At 45.1% G+C, this 22,018-nt stretch overlaps 1 protein-coding gene across 6 annotated transcripts in view; it reads right to left on the reverse strand.

The window, feature by feature from the left end:
* tax1bp1b (Tax1 (human T-cell leukemia virus type I) binding protein 1b) overlaps positions 1 to 22,018 on the reverse strand; it is a 188,662-nt gene that overhangs the window by 46,192 nt on the left and 120,452 nt on the right. For all 6 annotated transcript variants that reach the window (XM_085988623.1, XM_085988627.1, XM_085988624.1 and 3 more), the window contains one exon: positions 9,581 to 9,703. In XM_085988623.1, coding sequence (XP_085844749.1) covers positions 9,581 to 9,703 — 123 coding nt within the window. The remainder of the gene's footprint in view (positions 1 to 9,580; positions 9,704 to 22,018) is intronic.

Consider the following 22,018-nt stretch of genomic DNA (forward strand, 5'->3'; position numbering starts at 1 on the left):
CCTTTGTTGCCTCCATACTCGACTATTCCATTGCCCTCATGACCAGGCTCCCATTCTCCACCTTCTGTAAATTTCAGCCCACCCAAATCTCTGCTGCCCATATCTTATCCTGCACCAGGTCCCACTCGCCTATCACCCCTTGCTGATCTACAATGCCTCCAACTTAAAATGTTGTCATTGTGTTTAAAACCCTTCAGGGCCTCCTTCCTCCCTAACTCTGTAACCTCCTCCAGCCCTACAACTTCTCTCAAACTCTCCGTTCCCCTGACTCTGGCCTTCTGTGCATCAATCCTCCCTTTGCTCCATCATTTGGTGGCCGTGTCTTCGGACATCTAGGCTCCATGCTCTGAATTCCCTTCCTAAACTCCTCCACCTCCTTAAAACATACTCTATGGCCAAGCTTTTGGTCACCTCCTCCCTGTATCTCCTTTGGCTTGGCATTCAGTTTTGTCCGATTATGCCTTTGTGAAGCACCTTGGTTTATTTTTCTCCACTAAAAGGTACTATATAAATGCAAGCTGCTGTTGTTGTAATAATAATGGACATTAAAAAACTGAAGACTAATTTTTTCTCAATCTCTTCCCTTACATGATGATTGAGGTTGGCACCTGTTAACCAGAATTTTATACACCGTAAAAACTCTCTCAACCCAGGCAGATTATTCTGGATTTATAAATACCATTTATGCAGGGAATGACGGGTTGGAGGAAGATACTGATGACCAATAGCTTTGTTATTCATGCAATGGCATTCATTTGCACAATACATTCAGATATATGGATTGGGATTAATTTCCTTCTTGATTTGTTTCCAACTGCCTCAGTTAATGCTTGAAATATTGTAATATAAGCATTGTCTAGTCTAAATTTTAGTATTTGCAACAGTGTAAATATAAAACATATTAAACTGCCAGTTCAAGAGACAACTGAAGCAAGGAATGCATCTTGATTATTGGCGGGTAGTGGCAATATTCCATTCTCAAGACTGATTAAATATCAAGAAAATAGCAAGTAGTAACATGCACGTTTGGTTCCCCAAACTGGTGGGTTTCCAATTTTGGTTAATATTTTACATCTCACCTCCCTATGATAGAACTTTCCTTACAGGGAGGATAGTAAAAAATATTAAAACACATGCACACACATACACGAGAGGTACGATCCTTCCCCAAACCACAGTTGTGCATCCATCAGCCTGTTTAGAGCAGCAACTGTCACCTGCCCTCTCAGCCACAGTTAGAGGACAAAATGGGAGTTTATCCTTGAAATAAATACCATAATTAAATTTGGACTTGAGTGGAAAGAAGTGAGTAAGTTAGAGCTTTAAAATTAATGTCAAGAAAAATTATAAAAATATACATAGGCTGTGTTTTTCTAAAGCTTCATTTGGGGAAAAAGTATACAATCTCTGTGAAAGCAAGAGAAAATTGATCTGGTATATAATGCACTTCTGGTATAAACAGAATACTAGGTAGCTTGGTGTTAAATGTGGAATTTATTACTTACAAAACTCCCTTATGCATTTTGGGGATTACTTTGCTTGCTCTTGGTTTTTTTTTAAAAATACGCCTTTGTAAAATGCCTTGTAGCTGATTTTAATTATTTTTTTCCAAAAAAGAACCATTTTCTCTTTTAGCTGTTACACAGCAGTTACTGTGCACACTGCAAACTGTTTTTTGTATGATCCAGGGTTAAAAAGTACTCCAATGTACACTGAAATTTATGATGGTTTGTGCTACATTTCCATTAGATCAATAGTTGGAGTACACCACACATTAGGCCAAAACAATTATGGTTTTATTTATAATTTTACAAGCATACAGAAACATAGCAAACACAGCTAAAATTAGGTTAATACTAGATAGCACAACAATTCAAAATTCTTTCCAAAGTTCACAAGGAGTTACTTTACCCCCTTTAAAGGTTTTACTTCTACAATACTTGGGAAATAGTCTTTTTTCAAAGAACTTGAGGCTTCCTGGCTAGTAGTGCTCGGGATCACATCACACCACACAGTGCATTTACCTGCTAAGCTATGAGAGGAGCTATGCTATAACCAGGTAATTCACAACCACAAAATCATTTTCAGACTAAGTACATAAATAAAAACTTAGCTGAAGGCCAACTTTTCAGAAAAGCCCTGTGGCTTGAATGTAAAATACCAACTAATGAGTTTAGGGCAATTAAAGTAAGAAAAATATTACAAATGAATATGGAGATTTAAATTGAATCCATCCACTTGAAGTAGGACAATTCTTAAGTTAATGATAATTAAGTTATTTTGAATCTGAAAGCTCTAGGAGCTAGATTATACATCTACAGCTCAAATGAAACATTTTTAACAGTATACTACAGAAATTAGCAACTTGTACTTCCTTTTTGGGAAGATAAGTGAATAATACTTGGCAATTTCAATAAATGCCTATCTATATGCACCAGATTCAAAATAAATGATAGCATTTTTATTTCATTGCATTTTTGCTGTTCTTAATGGATTATGGCTTCCAATTTATATTGCTTAAAATACGCTCATGATCATTCAAATATTTACTTGCATCCCTTTTGGGAATGTCCCAATAATTCCTCCTAGTGATCTAATACCCGGTTTAATTTCCTGGATGGTTGTCTTTCAAATACTCAGAAATTTTCTCTCCTCCACTCCCTGTCCAGTTTTGTGAACGATCCTCTTTAGAAGTGGTCTCAAATAACCAGATTTGTTTAGATGATGCTGGCCAAAAGTTGTACTGTACTTTGATTGCTGGAACTCGGCAAAAACTCCATTTCAAAACTGGCTGAATTCCATGCATATTATTGTGACTCAGTTTAAAATGTTTGCTGGAGAACTTTAATTTGCTCAATGATCTGTTCCTTGATTGCATACAAATTAGTCACAATGTCAAAAGGAACAAGAACTTGCACAGATCCCCCAAACAATCCCAGATCAGGCTTTTAAAAAAAACACATTCCCAGAAGATTGTTCCAACTTAAATCTGACATTTCTCTTTAATTATGCAAGTTTACACCAAACTTTTCTTGTACCACAATATTTGTTTTCACTTTTAATCTTGAATTATGTACTTAATGGATAGGCAGCCAAGAATTTTGCGGTGTTTGTATAATAAAAGTAATTGGATTAGGGAATATTTTGACTATGACAGGGATGTTCCTGTTAGTCCACATTCACCATGCTTCGTGAAATACCTAGTCAGTTGTGTATGCATTTAAATAGCCAAAGAACATGTAAAAAAATATATATATAAAAACACATTTTGAATTCAATTTTGTAGTAACAGGACATGATTACTTGTGACTGTACAAAATGAACAACTGCTCCAGGATTGCATTCACTGAGGGACCACAAAATAGTTACAGATGAGGAAAGTCATTTGGCCCACCCAGAGTGTACCTACTCTGAAAGAACCTACAGTGCACTGTATAAAACTGTTTTTTTAAATGATTTCAGGATATTTGCGTCTACTGCCCTAAACTACTCAGATGTCCGTTCTACATAAGAACACAAGAAATAGGAGCTGGAGTAGGCCATTTGGCCCTTCAAGCCTGCTCCACCATTCAACAAAATCATGGCTGATCTTCTACCTCAACTCTAACTTCCTGCACTATCCCCATATCCCGTGATTCCTTTAGTTTCCAAAAATCTATCGATCTCTACCTTGAATATATTCAACGACTGAGCATCCACAGCTCTCTGGGGTAGAGAATTCCAAAGATTCACAACCATTTGAGTGAAGAAATTTCTCCTCATCTCAGTCCTAAATGGCTGACTCCTTATTCTGAGACTGTGACCCCTAGTTCTAGACTCCCCAGCTAGGGGAAAAGTTCCCCCAGATTCTATCCTGTTAAGCCCTTTAAGAATTTTATACATTTCAATGAGATCACCTCTCATTCTTCTAAACTCTAGAGAATAGTCTACTCAATCTCTCCTCATAGGAAAATCCCTTCATTCCAGGAATCAGTCAGTGAACCTATGCTGCACACCCTCTAGGGCAAGTATATCTTTCCTTAGGTAAGGAGACCAAAACTGTACACAATACTCCAGGAGTGGTCTCACCAATGCCCTGTATAATTGTATAGTAAGACTTCTTTACTCTTATACTCTAATCCCTTTGTAATAAAGGCTAACCAACCATTTGCTTGTCTAATTGCTTGCTGTACCTGCATGTTAACATTCAGTGATTCGTGTACAAGGACACCCAGGTCCCTCTGAATATCAACATTTCTCAGTCTCACCATTAAAAAAAAAAAAAAATTCTGCTTTTCTATTTTTCCTACCAAAGTGAGTAACTTCACAATTCTCCATATTATATTCCATCTGCCACGTCCTTGCCCACTCACTCATCCTGTCCAAATCTTTTTGCAGCCTCCTTGCGTCCTCCTCACAGATTACTTTCTCACCTAACTTTGTATCGTCAGCAAACTTCGATACATTACACTTGGTCCCCTCATCTAAGTCATTGATATAGATTGTAAATCGCGGAGACCCAAGCAATGATCCTTGCGGTACCCCACTAGCCACAAAACAGCCAACTCGAAAATGACCTTTTTATTCCTACTTTCTGTTCGTTAACCAATCCTCAATCCATGCTAGTATATTACCCCCAATCCCACAAGCACTAATCTTGTGTAATAACCTCTTATGTGACACCTTATCGAATGCTTTTTGAAAATCCAAATACACTACATCCCCTTATCCACCCTGCTAGTTAGACTGGGGGGGCGGGGGGGGGGAATACAGGTTCAATCTGATAAAAGGAAAATTTAGGTCTGATGTCTAGAAGTTCCCATCGAACTTATTGGCCCATAATTTGCTGTCAAAATAACAGCAAGGCTAATGGCGCTCTTCATCATTTATGCGCAAATACTACATCAAATTCAGGCGAAAGCAGATACAAGGTTAAATGTGGAAATCCAAACGTTGCTGGCTGAGATGTGCCACTCCGCTGTTAGTTTTGTGAAAATGGCATCTCACTGTCTGCCTCACCATTGAAATGCATTGAACAGTGTGAAGTTCTTGCACAGTAGATACAAATTAAACTCACCACAAAAAGTTAAGTCTTGTCCATTTCAGTCTAAGTACCCGTTTATCAACATGATGATAAGTATTAATTACTGCCAGTCAACCTCTCTGGCACTGAAAGTTAACAATTACAAATGTGGAGTCTCATTCCTTCAGGTTTATTTGTTGGATATTTTAAAAATGTTAAATTTAAAATGGATAAAAACTTCTCCTGTGTCTCTTTTTTGTCTTAATCCAATCTTTCTTTCTCTCTCTTTCTTTACCTTTTTGTACTTGACTTGACATTGAATTCACCCACTCTAATTTACATTTCCTTCTCAGTCCTTGCACTGTTAATTTCACAAACCTTCAATGATTGGTTAAGGAAATACACAGTTGCTTGCCTTGTTCACTCAGGTCCCAGACGCCCAGTTTCGATCGATGCCCAGTTATCAGCTCGCACTTTCAACAATTTGTCAAGCAAAAAATTTTAAAAACCTAAACATGCACATGCAAGTCTAACTAATGGCAGACGCCATTAGCTTCACTCCTACAGCAAATTGTGGCCCAATAACTCATGCCGAAGGTACTACAACTTCAGTTCTCTGTATTTTATCTGCATCATCTACTTGTGATTATTGCAAGGTCATTGCCTCTTGTGGCTTCCCCAACACACTGGATCATAAAGCAGTTATGTACATTATACCTTTACTATATTTAGCCGCTCCCAATGTATATTCAGTTAGTTTCCTGTTGAAATAATCTCTTTTATTCTAGAAATGTAGACAATGCTGCCAAGTCGCATTTATTCCTCACCCCTAGTTCCCAAGGTGATGGACCTTTTCCTTGAACCACTGTAATCCTCACGTTGATGGTTCTCCCACAGTGGTATGAAGAGAATTTCAGGATAGTGATCCTTTGACAATGAAGGAACGGTCCAAGTCAGGATGGTGAGCAACTTGGAGTTGATCGCTCCCATGACTGGCTGCCCTTGTCCTTCTTGGTGGTCGAAGTCACAGGGGAGGGAAGAACTGTTTGTGCGTTGCTGCAGTGCAGCTTGTAGATTGTACACACTGCAGTCACAGTGAACCAGTGGTAGAGCTGGTAAATATCGAGTCCAGTGACATCGGGGTCAATGAAGCAGAACACCGCACCCTGGACGGTATCAAGCTTCTTTAGTGTTATTGTGGCTGAACTAAACCAGGCAAGTGGTGAGTATTCCAACATACTCCTAACTTGAGCCTTATAGATGGTGGAGAGGATTTGAAAGGTCAGGAGGTGGGCCCCTTATCACAGGTATTCAGCCTCTGCCCTGCTCCTTTAGTCACACTGTTGATACGGCTGGCCCAGTTAAGCTTCTGGTCAGTGTGGTGACTAGGGTTGCCAACTCTGGTTGGATATATTCCAGGAGGTTTCATCACATGACCTCCCACCTCCATCCATCCAGTTCCTGTGATCCTGCCATCGGTTGCCTGACATGTATCCTTGCAGCGCACCACCTTCCCATGTCAATTGGAAAGCGGACAGACTGGATGATTACTGGCTAACAGCTTTTTTCCACATCTTCAATATTTTTATAACTAACAAAAATGTTCAAAGAAAATGAAAAAAATCCACTTTCATTTTCTCCTGGGTTGCTCGGAGCAATGAAACTTTAATTCCACAAGACTCCGGCACAATCCAGGATTAGCATCCCTAATAGTAACCCTCAACATGTTAATTGGCAACACGGGGACTCAGTGATGGTGGTGACGTCAAGGGTCAGGAAGAGATGGCTGGGCTTTCTCTTGCTGAAGATGGTCATTACTGGCACTTGTGTAGCACAAATGTTACCTGCCACTTGTTAGTTCTGGTTGTTTTCCAATCCTGCATGGGCTGCTTCATTATCAGAGGAATCATGAATGGAGCTAAACACTGTGGAATTGTCAGCAACAGCCCCATCCTTGGCCTCGTGATGAATGAAAGGTCATTACTGAAACAGCTGAAGATGGTTGGACCAAGGACGTTTCCCAAAGGAACTCCTGCAGCCATATCCTGGGGTTATGATGATTGTCCTCGGGTAACCACAACCATTTTTGTCCGTTAGGTACAACATCAGTCACTGGAAGGTTTTCCCTTTAACCCCCATTGATCTCAGTTTTGCTACAGCTCTTTCATGCTATACTTGGTCAAGTACTGCCTTGGTAACATGGCCAGCTACTGTCATCTCTCTTCTGCCATTCAGCTCTTGCATCTATGTCGGGATCATGGTTGGGATGAGGTTTGGAGCCTCATGGATCTGGCAGAACACAAACTGAGCACTGGTGAGCAGGTTATTGATGAGCAGATGTCACTTCGTGGCACTATTGATGATTCTTTCCATCACTTTACTAATGATTAAGAGGAGGTAGATTAGGTGTAACTGTCTAGGCTAGATTTATCTTGTTTTTGATGAATAGGACATACCTGGGCAATCTTCCACATCATCAGTGAGATGCAATGTCATAGCTGCACTGGAACAGTTTGTCTAGGGGAGAACTACTTCTGGTGGTACAGCCAGGATGCTGTCAGGGCCCATAGCCTTTGCTGTGCCCAGTGCATTCAGCTGCTGCTTACTGTCACATGGCACAAACCAAAAAAGCTAGACACTGGCATCTATGATGGTGGAGCCCCCTGGAAGAGGTCAAGTGAGATTGTCCACTTGGCACTTCTGGCTGAAGACACCTGCAAACACATCAGTCTGTTTCTTGCACTCACGGCTGTGCTCCACCATGGTTTAGGCTGGGGATGTTCATGGAATCTCCTGCCCCTATTAACTGTCTGGTTGTCTATCACCATTCTCAACTGGAAGTGGGAAAAAAAACTAGAGCTTTTTCTGTATCCATTGGTGCTTTTGGTGTTTAGCATACTATTTGCTTTCCTAATTGCTTGTTATATGCATGTTAACTTTCAGTGATTCCTGTACAAGGACACCTAGGTCCCTCTGAATGCCAATATTTCCCAGTCCCTTACCATTAAAAAAAAAAATCTGCTTTTCTATTTTTCCTACCAAAGTGGATAACTTCACATTTCTCCACTTTATATTCCATCTGCCATGTTATTGCTCACTCACTTAACTTGACTATATCTCTTTGCAGCCTCCTTACAACTTACTTTCCCACGTAGCTTTATGTCATTAGCAAACTTGGATACATTACACTCGGTCCTCTCATCTAAGTCATTGATATAGATTGTAAATAGCTGAGGCCCAAGCAATGATCCTTGCGGTACCCCATTAATTACAGCCTGCCAACCCAAAAATGACCCATTTATTCCTCCTCTCTGTTTTCTCTCTATTGAACAATCCTCTAGCCATGCTAATATATTACCCCCAATTCCATGAGCCCTAATTCTGTGTAATAACCTCTTGTGTGGCATCTTATCGAATGCTTTCTGAAAATCCAACTACACTACACCCACTGGTTTCCCCTTATCTACCCTGCTAGTTACATCCTCAAAAAACTCTTAACATATTTGTCAAACACGATTTCCCTTTCTTAAATTCGTGTTGACTCTGCAGAAAGGCGGAGGCTTGGAGGAGGAGGAGGGCCCAGTATTCAATCAGTTTAGGGCAGGTGGAGGAAGAGGAAGTTGGCAATTTGGCCTCAACAATGGACGGTGGAGGGTTGTTTTACTTATTGTGTCTCAGTGGGATGGATTGCAACTGCTTCCTCTGCATGGTTGGTTTTAGTCAGAAAGAGTAGAAGGTAGGTTTTGCTGTGATTGAACATGGATGATGATTATTGTTTCTTCCTTGCTCAGAAGCGTGAGTTTTTATCTTAGCTGCTCTGTATTCCTTCAGGCTGAGTGCCATTCCAGATGGAAAAGTTGCTTACATAGGAAGCTTTTCAGGAAGTCCAAATGACTGATCTGAAGGGAGGTGATTTTTGTAGTGCCGTTTTTCAGGCTGTTATGCCACAACTAGCCAGAGATTTTCTTTTGATTCTTTCTGCATTATATTACATTTCAATCTGATTTTCTGAACTTTTTTTATCCCTCTTGCATGGTTCCAAAGATTGCTTAATTATTTTTGCTTACTAGAATATTTATTCATAATTGAAAAATTAGCATTTTTTTCTATGTTTCTTACTCACACAACATCACCATTTGAAAAAAGAATATAAATTTTAACTGAATTTGGCTCAAAGGGTTTGCTTTTTCAGCTTTACCAAGTTTGACTAAGGTCAAAAGACAGTACTGACTACTGATCTATTTGTCGCAAACTTCCTGAAAGATTTCATTTTTGCTCAACAGAGAAAGATTTCTCTGTAAGTTTTAGTCCTTTTTAAAGATTTTACACCTTTTTATCTTTTTAGTGCAAAAAGATTTCATCCAATTTAACGTATTTATTTTTCTATTTCTATTCCTGCACTTTTGCAGATTTGTGGTCCCAAACAAGATTTCAATGGGGAGAAATATTTTATTTTATTGAAATTGAGAGTACTTTTTAAACATTTATTTTCCAATTAACAAAATTGAAGGACAAGTATGCCAACGAACACCAACCCATTATTATTTTTATAATTTAAATATTGCTGAATGTTCTTACCTTATACTGAATGTCCTCTCCAGCTTCTTGTTTCAGATCATTGTTTATTTTTAATTGCTGATTCAATTTTTGCTGCGTATGAGCCAATTCTTCAGCAAAAGCATGACTTCTGTCATTCTCTTCCTGAGGGAAAATAATGGACAAAAGATATTGTCAGTAGAAAGTACATTTGAGTTTCATCTCCCATTTTGTGCTCTAGCTAAATTTGTTATTTCAACATACATTAATGGTCATAATTGATTCACAATGTGTTTACACAACACTATTACACCAATGTAGAGCAGATTTTCGCTCATCAGGAAATGGGACGGATATACTTTCAGCAGATAGAAGGGAGTTTCAAAAAACTAGCTAACTGAGTAGCTGCTTTACTGCTAAAGACAAAAATATCTTATAATACTTATTGACGCCTGAGAAAGTTATTCCTCTGTTCTAAAAACAGAAATAACTTTCTAAAAGTATTGTCTCCCCGCTCCCCTCAATCATATAGCACAAGATCCCATTCATCTACCTAACATTAGATCCAATCTTCTAGTGTCAAGTCTATGGGGGAAAAATTCGGCTACTTACCGCCATCTGTTACTGGCAGATTCGTGAAAAAAGTGGTGGTCACCACACTTGCGCCCGCCTCTGGCGCGTGACTCGACGGCTGCCATTCTGGTGAGGGCCATAGACATGCAAATCTGGAAAGCGTGACGTCAGTCGTCATGCAACGCCGACTTGACGCCACGCTCTACGAACTTGGACCTTTGCGCTGAGTCCTAAGCTTGCCCTGAAATGCAAGCGTGCAGCAAACCTATAGAGATGCGGTCAGTGCTTTTTAAAGGGACACACACATCTTTCAGGTAAGTTTGCATTTAAGCTTTTGGACTTTTAAAAAATATTTTATACAGGTAGCAGCTTGGTGCAATACATGTTAAAAGTTTTTAAAGTGTGCAGGGAGTGCAGCTGGATGCTTGCACGGCCTCGGATGGTAAAGGAAGGCCTCTGAGAAGACTGAAAATACTCAGCAGGTCAGGCAGCATCCGTAGAGAGAGAAACAGAGTTCACGTCTCAGGTCTAGATGCTGCCTGACCTGCTGAGTATTTCCAGCATTTGCTGCTTTTAATTCGGATTTACAGCATCCACTCGCGGGGGAAGAGGAAGACACAGAAGAGGAGGAAGCAACCCAGACAGCTCCTTTCTGGCCGGGATATCCGGGATCCAATCATCCGCCTGCAGTACCAGTGACCATAACCCCAATTCCCCTTTCAATGTATGTCCCACACCTTACCTTCCCCTCTCTGTTACTGACTATCACAGCGTCCTCTTGGCCACAATGCTGAAATAAAAGCCACCACAAAGCAACCGTTCCAGTCCAACTTTATACATCTATCCATCCAATATGACATCAAGAAATCAACTAATCACCCTTAAGCATTCCCTTAAGTGACTGTCTTGCGTCTGCCTTTGCCTATCCTAGTGATGTCACATAGTGCTACCCCAGTGGCTGCATCATGGCTGGTGGAAGGCTGCTGACTTTCAGTGGGGGACACTGCAAATGGCCTTGCAGATCGACCTCGAGTAGCTGGTGGCTGGGAGTGCGAAACGGAGTGACCGTGTTTCTTATTCTTCACTTTCCTCTCCCTCTTCTTGGTCACCCACTGGCTGGGCAGGCTGGATTTCTTGGGTGTGTGAAATGACGAAGGCACAATGGTGGAGTTGTGGTGAGGGGAGGGTGGGAAAGCAAGTGGTGCATGCGAGAATGAGGATACCAGCACCTTGTATACTTTCAGCCCTGCTGCTGGCCAAGGGCTCAGCCATGCCCCTACCAAGAATGGCCAGCACCGTCTCCTCCAAGGCAGTGAGTTGAAGCTAGGAATGGGAGATGTGCCTCTTGTTTGGTACAGATTGTTGGTAGGTGAATGGGGGAAGCGGGGAGGGGGGGGGGTGGGAGGGGGGAGGTTGTGCATTGAGAAGTGTGTGAGGCTGGTGGTGCAGCTGGTAGGAGACGGGTTTTGAAGATGCATTCACTGACCTTGACCATTGGTCTGAGGTCATGAAGCTTCTTTGGGAACTAGAGCCAGGTCGTGGGAGCGACACTGCTGGCAGTGACGGCCTCGGTGATCTGGTCCCACATCGTTCTTTCTGGAGGGCCTACTGACCCCTGCAGGTAGAGGACCTCTCTTGCAGTGTTAACCCCCTGCACAAAGCTGGAGTGCTGCATGTGAAATCTTGCATGCCCCTTTCCAGGCTTGCTGAGCCATTTGTGTTGGTGCTGAAGCACTTTTCACAATTTTATTAGGTGCGGAAGGCAATTCAACTTTAAGGTCTGAAGACTGCCATTTGGGAATTATTTTCGATTTTTTTTCCAGAAGGCAGTAAATTTGTTTTTCAGAAGGCTAAAAACTGCCTATTTTTAAATAATGTTTTTTTCATTTTAGAAGGCATTCCCCTTTAAGGGACCAACATGCTTTCTCAAATGACAGCCTTGCTTTAAGAGAAAGTTGTTCTTGCTCCAGAGACGCTACATTGGGCCTCCTGCTGAGACTACCGCTCGAATACCGACCCTACACAGTAAGTTTAGCGCTGCGCTAATGTTAATTAGCAAGCAACACCAATATACCGGTGCTGCCAGCGCTATTAATTTTGGTGGCCATTAACTGCGGCCCGCAGTGGCACAGCAGGTTTCCAGCGCTCTGGAATTTTTTATTCCTATGAGTTTAATGGATACAATCACTCAAGGCATGGGTAATGTAGTGGGAACACCCTTTGGCAACCCTGCCTGTGTCTTTTGAATCCAAGCACAACGCCTCTCCATCGTCGTCCAGCTGGGTGGGACTGCACTTGCCTGGTTCCATTCTTATCTATCTAATCGTAGCAAGAGAATCATCTGCAATTGCTTCTCTTCCCGCTCTGTTACCTCTGGTGTCCCCCAAGGATCTATCCTTGGCCCCCTCCTATTTCTCATCTACATGCTGCCCCTTGGCGACATCATCCAAAAACACAGCGTCAGTTTCCACATGTACGCTGACAACACCCAGCTCCACCTCACCACAAATTCTCTTGACCCCTCCACGGTCTCTAAATTATCAGACTGCTTGACCGATCTCCAGTTCTGGATGAGCAAAAATTTTCTCCAATTAAATACTGGGAAGACCGAAGCCATTATTTTTCCATCCCTGCCACAAACTCCATTCCCTAGCCACTGACTCCATCCCTCTCCCTAACATCTGCCTGAGGCTGAACCACAGTTTGCAACCTTGGTGTCATATTTGACCCTGAAATGAGCTTCTGACCACATATACCACATTCCGACCGCATAACTAAGACCGCCTATTCCCACCTCCGTAACATCGCCCGCCTCCGCCCTTGACTCAGCTCATCCGCTGCTGAAACCCTCATCCATGCCTTTGTTACCTCTAGACTTGGCTATTCCAATGCACTCCAGGCTGGCCTCCCACGTTCTACCCTACGTAAACTTGAGGTCATCCAAAACTCGGCTGCCCGTGTTCTAACTTGCACCAAGTCCTGTTCACCCATCACCCGTGCTCGCTAACCTATATTGGCTCCCGGATAAGCAATGCCTCAATTTCAAAATTCTCATTCTGGTTTCAAATCCATCGATGGCCTCGCCTGTCCCTATCTCTGTAATCTCCTCCAGCCCCCCCCCCCCCCCACCCCCTGAGATATCTGCACTCCTCTAATTCTGCCCTTTTGAGCATCCCTGATTATAATCGCTCAACCTTTGGTGGCCGTGCCTTCTGTTGCCTAGGCCCTAAGCTTTGGAATTTTCTGCCTGAACCTCTCCGCCTCTCTTTCCTCTTTTAAGACGCTTCTTAAAACCTACCTCTTTGACCAAGCTTTTGGTCACCTGCCCTAATTTCTCCTTATGTGGCTCGGTGTCAAATTGTTTGGTCTTATAATACTCCTGTGAAGCGCCTTGGGATGTTTTACTACGTTAAAGACGCTATATAAATACTAGTTGTTGTTGTTGCTTTAAAGGAAAGTCTTCATCTAAAGAACTGGCCCCTGTTCACCCAAAACCCAATAAGGTCCATCATGCCCACAATGGAACAAATGGTCACAGCAGGATTAACAAAGATAATTATATCTAATTTGTCAGAAGAAATCTGCCTGATACATACATCTCATCAGACTTAGACTCAAAAATTTCAACATCTGTTTTGAAGCCTTAATAACCAGTTGTCTGGACCCAAGACTTTTCTAGAAATGAATGGGCAGAACAGCAACTTGGAAAACCATTGGCATTAATTTCTGCAGGGGTTCTCAATCGTTGGTTGTAATTTTGGTTGGAGATCAGCCGAAACCCTGAAGAAAAGGCTTACACGTTTGAGGTTTTTGCGGATCTTCGGGTGAAGTTATAGTGGTCAATCGGGCGAGTCCCTGCAGAAATTCTACCTCAAGATCATTGCCAACTATATTTACTGGGATAAACTCTTCTGGATTTTTTTCAAAACAGAGGACTTAGAGGATATATGCACCAATCTGTGTTACTGAATTACACAGGCCAGGAGAGGTCCCAGTTCAATCCCTGGCCTGTGTCTAGTTAAGGTAACCACAATTGACCTCAGCACTACAAGACAGAGGGGATTGCGGGGGTAGTCAACCAGGTTTTCCAGTTCCAAATGTTATACAGTGACACAAAAGCAAAACACTGCGGATGCTGAAAATCTGAAATAAAAAACAGAAAAAGCTGGAAATACTCAGCAGGTCAAGCAGCATCTATGGAGAGAGAAACAGACTTAATGTTTATGGGGCTATCCTTGTACAGGAAACTTTCGATTAACCGGCCCCTAAATAACCGAAACGCTCTATCCACCGGCAAAATTCAGGAGTCAGTTCAGGTAACTTTTTTTACTTTTGGTTACTTTTTTTACTCCATTTGTTGCTGTGCAAGGGTGTAGCTGAAGCTGTTGCTAAGCTACAGAGACGCTTGCAACTTGTGCCGATTGTTTTGAAGCTGCTTTATACGGAGCTCTGAGCTCCGTATCTTTTGCTATAGCGTTCGGTTATCCGGAATTGTTGATGAACCGGAAACACGTCGGTCCCGTCCATGCCGGATACCAGAAAGTTTCCTGTACAAGATCTTTACATAGGATAGATATACGGCACAGAAACAGGCCATTCAGCCCAACCAGTCCATGTCGGTGGTTATGCTCCACTCGAGCCTCCTCCCTTCTTTCCTCATCTAAATCTATCAAAATAACCCTCTATCCCCTTCTCCCTCATATGCTTGGTTAGCCTCCCTTTAAATGCATCTATACTATTCGCTTCAACCACTCCCTGTGGTAGCGAGTTCCACATTCTCACCACTCTTTGGGTAAAGAAGTTTCTTCTGAATTCCCTATTGGATTTCTTGGTGACTATCTTATATTGATGGCCTCTAGTTATGCTCTTCCCCACAAGTGGAAACATTCTCTCTGTATCCACTCTATCAAAATCTTTCATAATTTTAAAGAACTCTATTAGGTTACCCCTCAGCCTTCTTTTTTCATGAGAAAAGAGACCCAGCCTGTTCATCCTTTCCTGATATGTATACCCTCACATTTCTGGTATCATCCTTGTAAATCTTCTCTGCACTTTCTCCAGAGCCTCTATATCCTTTTTATAATATGGCGATCAGAACTGTACGCAGTACTAAGTGTGGTCGCCACAGTTAGGCCTTAGTCAGGCCGCACTTGGAATACTGTGTCCAGTTTTGGTCTCCTCACATGTGGATGATATTGAGGCTTTGGAGAGGGTGCAGAGGAGGGCTACTGAATTAATTCCCAGTATAAAGATTCTTAGTTATCAAGATAGGCTAAAAGAGTTAGGACTTAGAGGTGATCTGACTGAGGTTTATAAGATAATGAAGGGAATAGACTGTGTTCCAGTTGACAGTTTGTTTCAATTAAATAGGTTAGGGAAGGACCAGGGGTCACAAATTTAAGTTGTGTAAGGCCAGATCTAGGTTAGATGTCAGGAGGTGGTTCTTTTCCCAGAGAATAGTGGACCTCTGGAACGTGCGGTGGATGCTGATTCGCTGAATTCTGGCTGGGGCGGATATCACCTCTTACAGAAGGTAGGTACTGCAGGGAATTCAGGGCCAGAGTGATCTCCTGGACTAGTTTTGATCGCTTAGATGGGCTGGAGAGGAATTTCTCTGATTTTTTTCCCCCAACTTGGCCTGGGTTTTATTCTTTTTTTGCCTCTCCTAGGAGATCACATGGTTTCAGGTGGGTTGGAGTGTATATATTGTGATATACAAGGTACCGCAATTATGTAGGACAGGCTCGATACACCAGAGGGTCTTTACCTATCCGTCATTGTTCGTATGTTCCTATACAGTGACCCCTGCTAGAAAGCTTGCGCAGTCATTTGGTGAGGACAGAATTGAATTTGGTGATATTTGGCTACCCACTGTTGAGTAGCCTCGTGGCTTACTAACTAGGTTTACAGTGGCCATTTGGAAGAGTTACAAGAAAGAAGTGACACCAATCCCACGGAATCGCACCCAAGCAAAAGTCCATACCTTCAGAAACAGAAGAAAAACAGGAGAAATTTAGGAAATAAAAAGATAAAAAATGAGACAGTCGTGCTTCCATTCATCATCAAACACTCCACTTGTAAAAGTTCAATGTTAGTTGCGACTGCTCCTTGTATGGAAAAGGGAGGCAAAATCTTTGATATGTTCTGCCATGTCAATCAAAGCTGAAGCCTCAGTTAGTCTGTGGTAAACCACTGTTTGTATTCCACTGTGTACATGTCTGGACATGCCTCGGCTGACTCCTCCCACAAGTCCTAGTATAAAGGTGACTGCTCCCCAGCCCTTTGTATTTCTGGACCGGTCGACCACTCGAGGCAGACCTTCATTCTTTTGTTAATAAAAGCCTTTAGTTACTCTCTTAACTCTCAGTCTTTTATGAGTAATTGATAGCGCATCAATTTTATTAACAAAATTTTTATAATGGAGAAGATCCTCACACCAGCATGCCTGGACTTAGATCATCGGGAGGCGGACTCATCCACCAAGTTTACTCACTGGCTTAAGTGTTTCAAAAAATTCCTGACCGCCTCCGCAGCAATCAAATCGGACGAGGACAAACTGGATGTCCTGACCTCCAAAGTGAACCACCGAGTATACTCGGTCATCCAAGACGCGACCTCGTACGCGGACGCTATCAAGCTCCTCAAGGACCAGTACACGCGCCCAGTGAACGAAGTGTACGCCAGGCACCTTCTGGGGAGTCGTAAACAACAACCTGGGGAATCGACCGTGGAATACCTTCAGGCACTGTCTGTGCTTGGCCGGGCCTGTGGTTGTAAGGATGTAAAGGCCGCCGTGTACACAGAGGAACTTATCCGGGATGCTTTTGTAGCGGGCCACAGATCCAATTACACCCGACAGCGACTGTTGGAGCAGAGTGACCTCGACCTCAACAAGGCCTCTGAACTCGCACTATCATTGGATGCAGCCTACCGGGGCATGGATGCCTACTCCTCTGCACCGTGGACGCCGCGGGGAATGACAGCCTGGGACACGGTAGGACCGCCTCATAGCACCGTGCCACCCCAGCCACACCCCAGCAACGGCCCAACTACCGCAGCAGTGTCCCAAGGCCAGACAGCAGTGCCCCAAGGCCAGAAATGCTACTTCTGTGGCCAGGCAAAACACCCCAGAGCGCGCTGCCCGGCGAAAAACACGATCTGCTCGGGCTGCGGGAAGAAGGGACACTACGCTAACGTCTGCAGGGCCAAAGCCACCCCGAACCCCAGCAGCGCCGCGTGTGGGCCATGCGGGCCGCCATCTTGGGCCTCCCCGGCCATGTGCGAACCACCGGTACAGCAGCCATTTTGGACGCCTTCAGCCACATGGGGATCATGGACGCCGCCATCTTGGACGACAGCTGGAACGCAGCAGGCCCCCAACACCGCCTCATCTGATACCCGCAGCGACACACCGACCCCTACGCTGGCATCCGTTACACTGGACCAAGCGAGACCGCACCAGCTGGCCAGTTCCACAATGGACATTAAGGTAAATGGCCACGATACAATCTGCCTTTTTGACTCTGGGAGCACGGAGAGCTTCATCCACCCCGACATGGTGCGGCGTTGCTCTCTCCCAGTCCTGCCTGCGCACCAGCGGATTTCTATGGCCTCCGAGTCCCAGTCGGCGGACATCGGCGGCTAATGCGTAGTGACACTCGTAGTAGACGGGACCGTGTACGATCATTTTAAACTTCTGGTCCTGCCCGACCTCTGCGCTGCCGTCCTGCTGGGGTTAGATTTTCAGTGCCACCTTAAAAGTGTTACGATGGCGTACGGTGGACCCCTACCCCCACTCACAGTCCGCAGCCAGCAGCTCCCAAATTGCCCGCCGCGCACCAGGTGCAACCTCCCCACACTCAGAGTCACCCCCCCCCCCCACTGTTTGCTAACCTCACCCCCGACTGTAAGCCCATCGCCACAAAGAGCAGGCGATACAGTGCCGGGGACAGGGTTTTCATTAAAACCGAAGTGGAGCGGCTCCTGAAGGAAGGGATTATTGAGGGCAGCACCAGCCCCTGGCGAGCCCAGGCTGTGGTCGTTAAGACCGGCGAGAAGCAGCGCCTGGTCATCGACTACAGCCAGACAATAAATCGCTACACCCTGCTGGACGCCTACCCACTCCCCCGCACAGCTGATATGGTCAACCAGATCGCGCAGTACCGCGTCTTCTCGACCATTGACCTGAAATCAGCGTACCACCAGCTCCCTATCCGCCCTGAGGACCGCCAGTATACTGCCTTTGAGGCAAACGGCCGCCTCTACCACTTCCTTAGGGTTCCCTTTGGCGTCACCAACGGGATCTCCGTCTTCCAAAGGGAGATGGACCGGATGGTAGATCAAAATGCGTTGCAGGCCACTTTCCCATATCTGGACAATGTGACCATCTGTGGCCGTGACTTGCAGGACCATGACGCAAACCTCGAAAAATTCCTCCGCACCGACCAACTCCTGAACCTGACATATAACAAGGAGAAGTGCATATTCCGCACAAACCGCCTCGCCATCCTTGGCTGTGTTGTGGAACACGGAGTCATCGGCCCCGACCCCGACCGGATGCGTCCCCTTATGGAACTCCCACTGCCCCACTGCCCTGAAGAGGTGCCTAGGGTTTTTCTCCTATTATGCCCAGTGGGTCCCCTACTATGCGGACAAGGCCTGTCCGCTGATCAAGTCCACCTCTTTTCCCTTGATGGCAGAGGCCCGCTTAGCCTTCCACCGTATCAAGGAAGACATTGCCAAAGCCACCATGCACGCAGTGGACGAATCCATCCCCTTCCAGGTGGAAAGCGACGCGTCCGACTTTGCCCTGGCCGCTACCCTCAATCAGGCGGGGAGACCCGTGGCCTTCTTTTCACGAACCCTCCAAGGCCCGGAGACCAGACACTCCGCTGTTGAGAAGGAGGCCCAGGCGATTGTGGAGGCTGTGCGTCATTGGAGGCACTACCTGGCCGGAAAACGATTTACCCTGCTCACTGACCAGCGTTCAGTTGCTTTTATGTTTAACAACAAGCAGAGGGGCAAAATCAAAAATGACAAGATCTTGAGGTGGAGAATCGAACTTTCCACCTACAATTACGAGATCTTGTACCGGCCCGGGAAGCTCAATGAACCCCCGGATGCGCTATCGCGTGGCACCTGCGCCAGCGCGCAGATCGATAGACTGTGGGCCCTCCACAATGACCTCTGCCACCCGGGGGTCACCAGGTTCTTCCACTTCATCAAGGCCCGCAACCTGCCTTACTCTATTGAGGAGGTCAGGACCATGACCAGGAACTGCCAAGTCTGCGCTGAGTGCAAACCGCACTTTTATAGACCAGACAGGGCCCACCTGATAAAAGCCACTCGCCCCTTCGAGCGCCTGAGCGTTGATTTTAAAGGGCCTCTCCCCTCCTTCGACCGCAATGTGTACTTCCTCAACATTATTGATGAGTACTCCCGTTTCCCGTTCGCCATCCCCTGCCCGGACATGACCAGTGCCACGGTCATTAAATGTCTGAACGACATCTTCACCCTGTTCGGTTTCCCCAGCTATATCCATAGGGACCGGGGCTCATCGTTTATGAGCGACGAACTCCGTCAGTACCTGCTAACTAGGGGTATTGCCACAAGCGGGACCACCAGTTACAACCCCCGGGGGAACGGACAGGTGGAAAGAGAAAATGCGACAGTTTGGAAGGCCGCCCTGCTAGCCTTAAAGTCTAGGGGCCTTCCAACCTCCTGCTGGCAGGATGTGCTCCCCGATGCGCTCCACTCTATTCGGTCACTGCTCTGCACTGCCACTAACGCCACCCCTCATGAGAAAATGTTTGTCTTCCCAAGGAAGTCCACATCGGGGACATCGCTACCGCCATGGCTGACGTCCCCAGGGCCGGTCCTACTGAGAAGGCACGTGAGGACCCATAAAACGGACCCCCTGGTCGAGAGGGTCGACCTCCTCCACGCCAACCCCCAGTATGCTTACATTGCATACCCGGACGGGCGGGAGGACACAGTCTCCATAAGAGACCTTGCACCCTCGGGGGCCGCAGTAACCCACTACTCACTACCACCCCCCCCCACGATCCGATATCCAGCCCTAGCAGACGGCAGGCCTGGGCCCCGCGACCCGCTCGACATCTACGAGGACGACACGCCTGTGCCACAGCTAGCGCATCATAGCCCAGGTACTGCTAAGGGCCGAACATGAAGCCTGTTACAGCGGTGACCATTCTGGCAGAAATAGACAGTGTTTAAGTACTGTGATTTGAGAATCACCCACAGTGACCTGCAGTGAACTACCTTCTTGATGTGGAGTTTGAGTCCTGTTTGCTTTGCTTGCACTATGAATGCAAACAGGATTCAAACAAGCAACAGTATCCTTTCTTCCAGGATTTTTCAAACTTTGCATTTGATCAAAGTGTTGTTCCTCGATGTTAGTTCGATGAAATGAAAGGCAAAGATTGTCTCAAGGTTGGCGTAAGATTTTTCTTCATTCTATCATAAATCTGAATGGTTATCTAAAATCAAAGACTAGCCAATGCCAGCACTGGGCTTTCCCAGGTCAGGTATAGAACACATTAAATGTGGAATGAAGTTCCCGCTACTCCCTTCCAGTAACCTCTGTTGCATTCCTCTTCCACACCAGTCATTCCCAAGACATCTATGAATGAGATTGCCAATTAGTGCTCAATGCGCAGTTTTGAGCTGACCTCACCTGGAACTGGGTTTAATACTGGCCGAAATAATTTCATGGGATATCTCTACAGGCAGCAGAGAGAGAGACTTTCAATCTGGGCTTCAATTTGCGGTACAGAGAAAGATTAAAATACAGCATCCTAACCCACTGCACTACCAACTCCAGTTACCTAAATGTACTGTATTTGTGATATTTTCATTTGTTAGCAGCATTTTTAAAAATTTGTTTATGGGATGTGGGCGTCGCTGGCAAGGCCAGCCTTTATTGCCCACCCCTAGTTGCCCTCGAGAAGGTGGTGGTGAGCTGCCTTCTTGAACCACTGCAGTCCATGTTTTTTTATTCATTGATGGAAATGTGGGCGTCGCTGGCTAGGCCTGCATTTAGTGCCCATCCCTAATTGCCCTTGAGAAGGTGGTGGTGAGCTGCCTTCTTGAACCGCTGCAGTCCATATGGTGTAGGTACACCCACAATGCTGTTAGGAAGGGAGTTCCAGGATTTTGGCCCAGCAACAGTGAAGGAACGGCGATACAGGTCCAAGTCAGGATGGTGTGTGGCTTGGAGGGGAACTTGTAGGTGGTGATGTTCCCATGCGTCTGCTGCCCTTGTCCTTCTAAGTGGTAGAGGGTCGCGGGTTTGGAAGGTGCTGTTGAAGGAGCTTTGGCGAGTTGCTGCAGTGCATCTTGTAGATGGTACACACTGCAGCCACAGTGCACCAGATGGTGGAGGGAGTGATGAGTGATGTGAAGGTGGTGGATGGAGTGCCAATCAAGCGGGCTGCTTTATCCTGAATGGTGTCGAGCTTCTTGAGTGTTGTTGGAGCTGCACTCATCCAGGCAAGTGGAGAGTATTCCATCACACTCCTGACTTGCGCCTTGTAGATGGTGGAAAGGCTTTGAGGAGTCAGGAGGTGAGACACTCGCCGCAGAATTCCCAGCCTCTGGCCTGCTCTTGTAGCCACAGTATTTATATGGCTGGTCCAGTTCAGTTTCTGATCAATGGTAACCCCAGGATGTTGATAGTGGGGGATTCAGCGATGGTAATGCCATTGAATGTCAAGCGGAGATGGTTAGAGTCTCGCTTGTTGGAGATGGTCATTGCCTGGCACTTGCGTGGTGCGAATGTTACTTGCCACTTGTCAGCCCAAGTCTGAATGTTGTCCAGGTCTTGCTGCATATGGACACGGACTGCGTCAGTATCTGACGAGTCTCGAATGGTGCTGAACAGTGTGC

The sequence above is a fragment of the Somniosus microcephalus genome, chromosome 5, assembly GCF_052327205.1.
Source record: "Somniosus microcephalus isolate GS21.2 chromosome 5, FLI_Smic_1.0, whole genome shotgun sequence".
NCBI classification, from domain to species: Eukaryota; Metazoa; Chordata; class Chondrichthyes; order Squaliformes; family Somniosidae; genus Somniosus; species Somniosus microcephalus.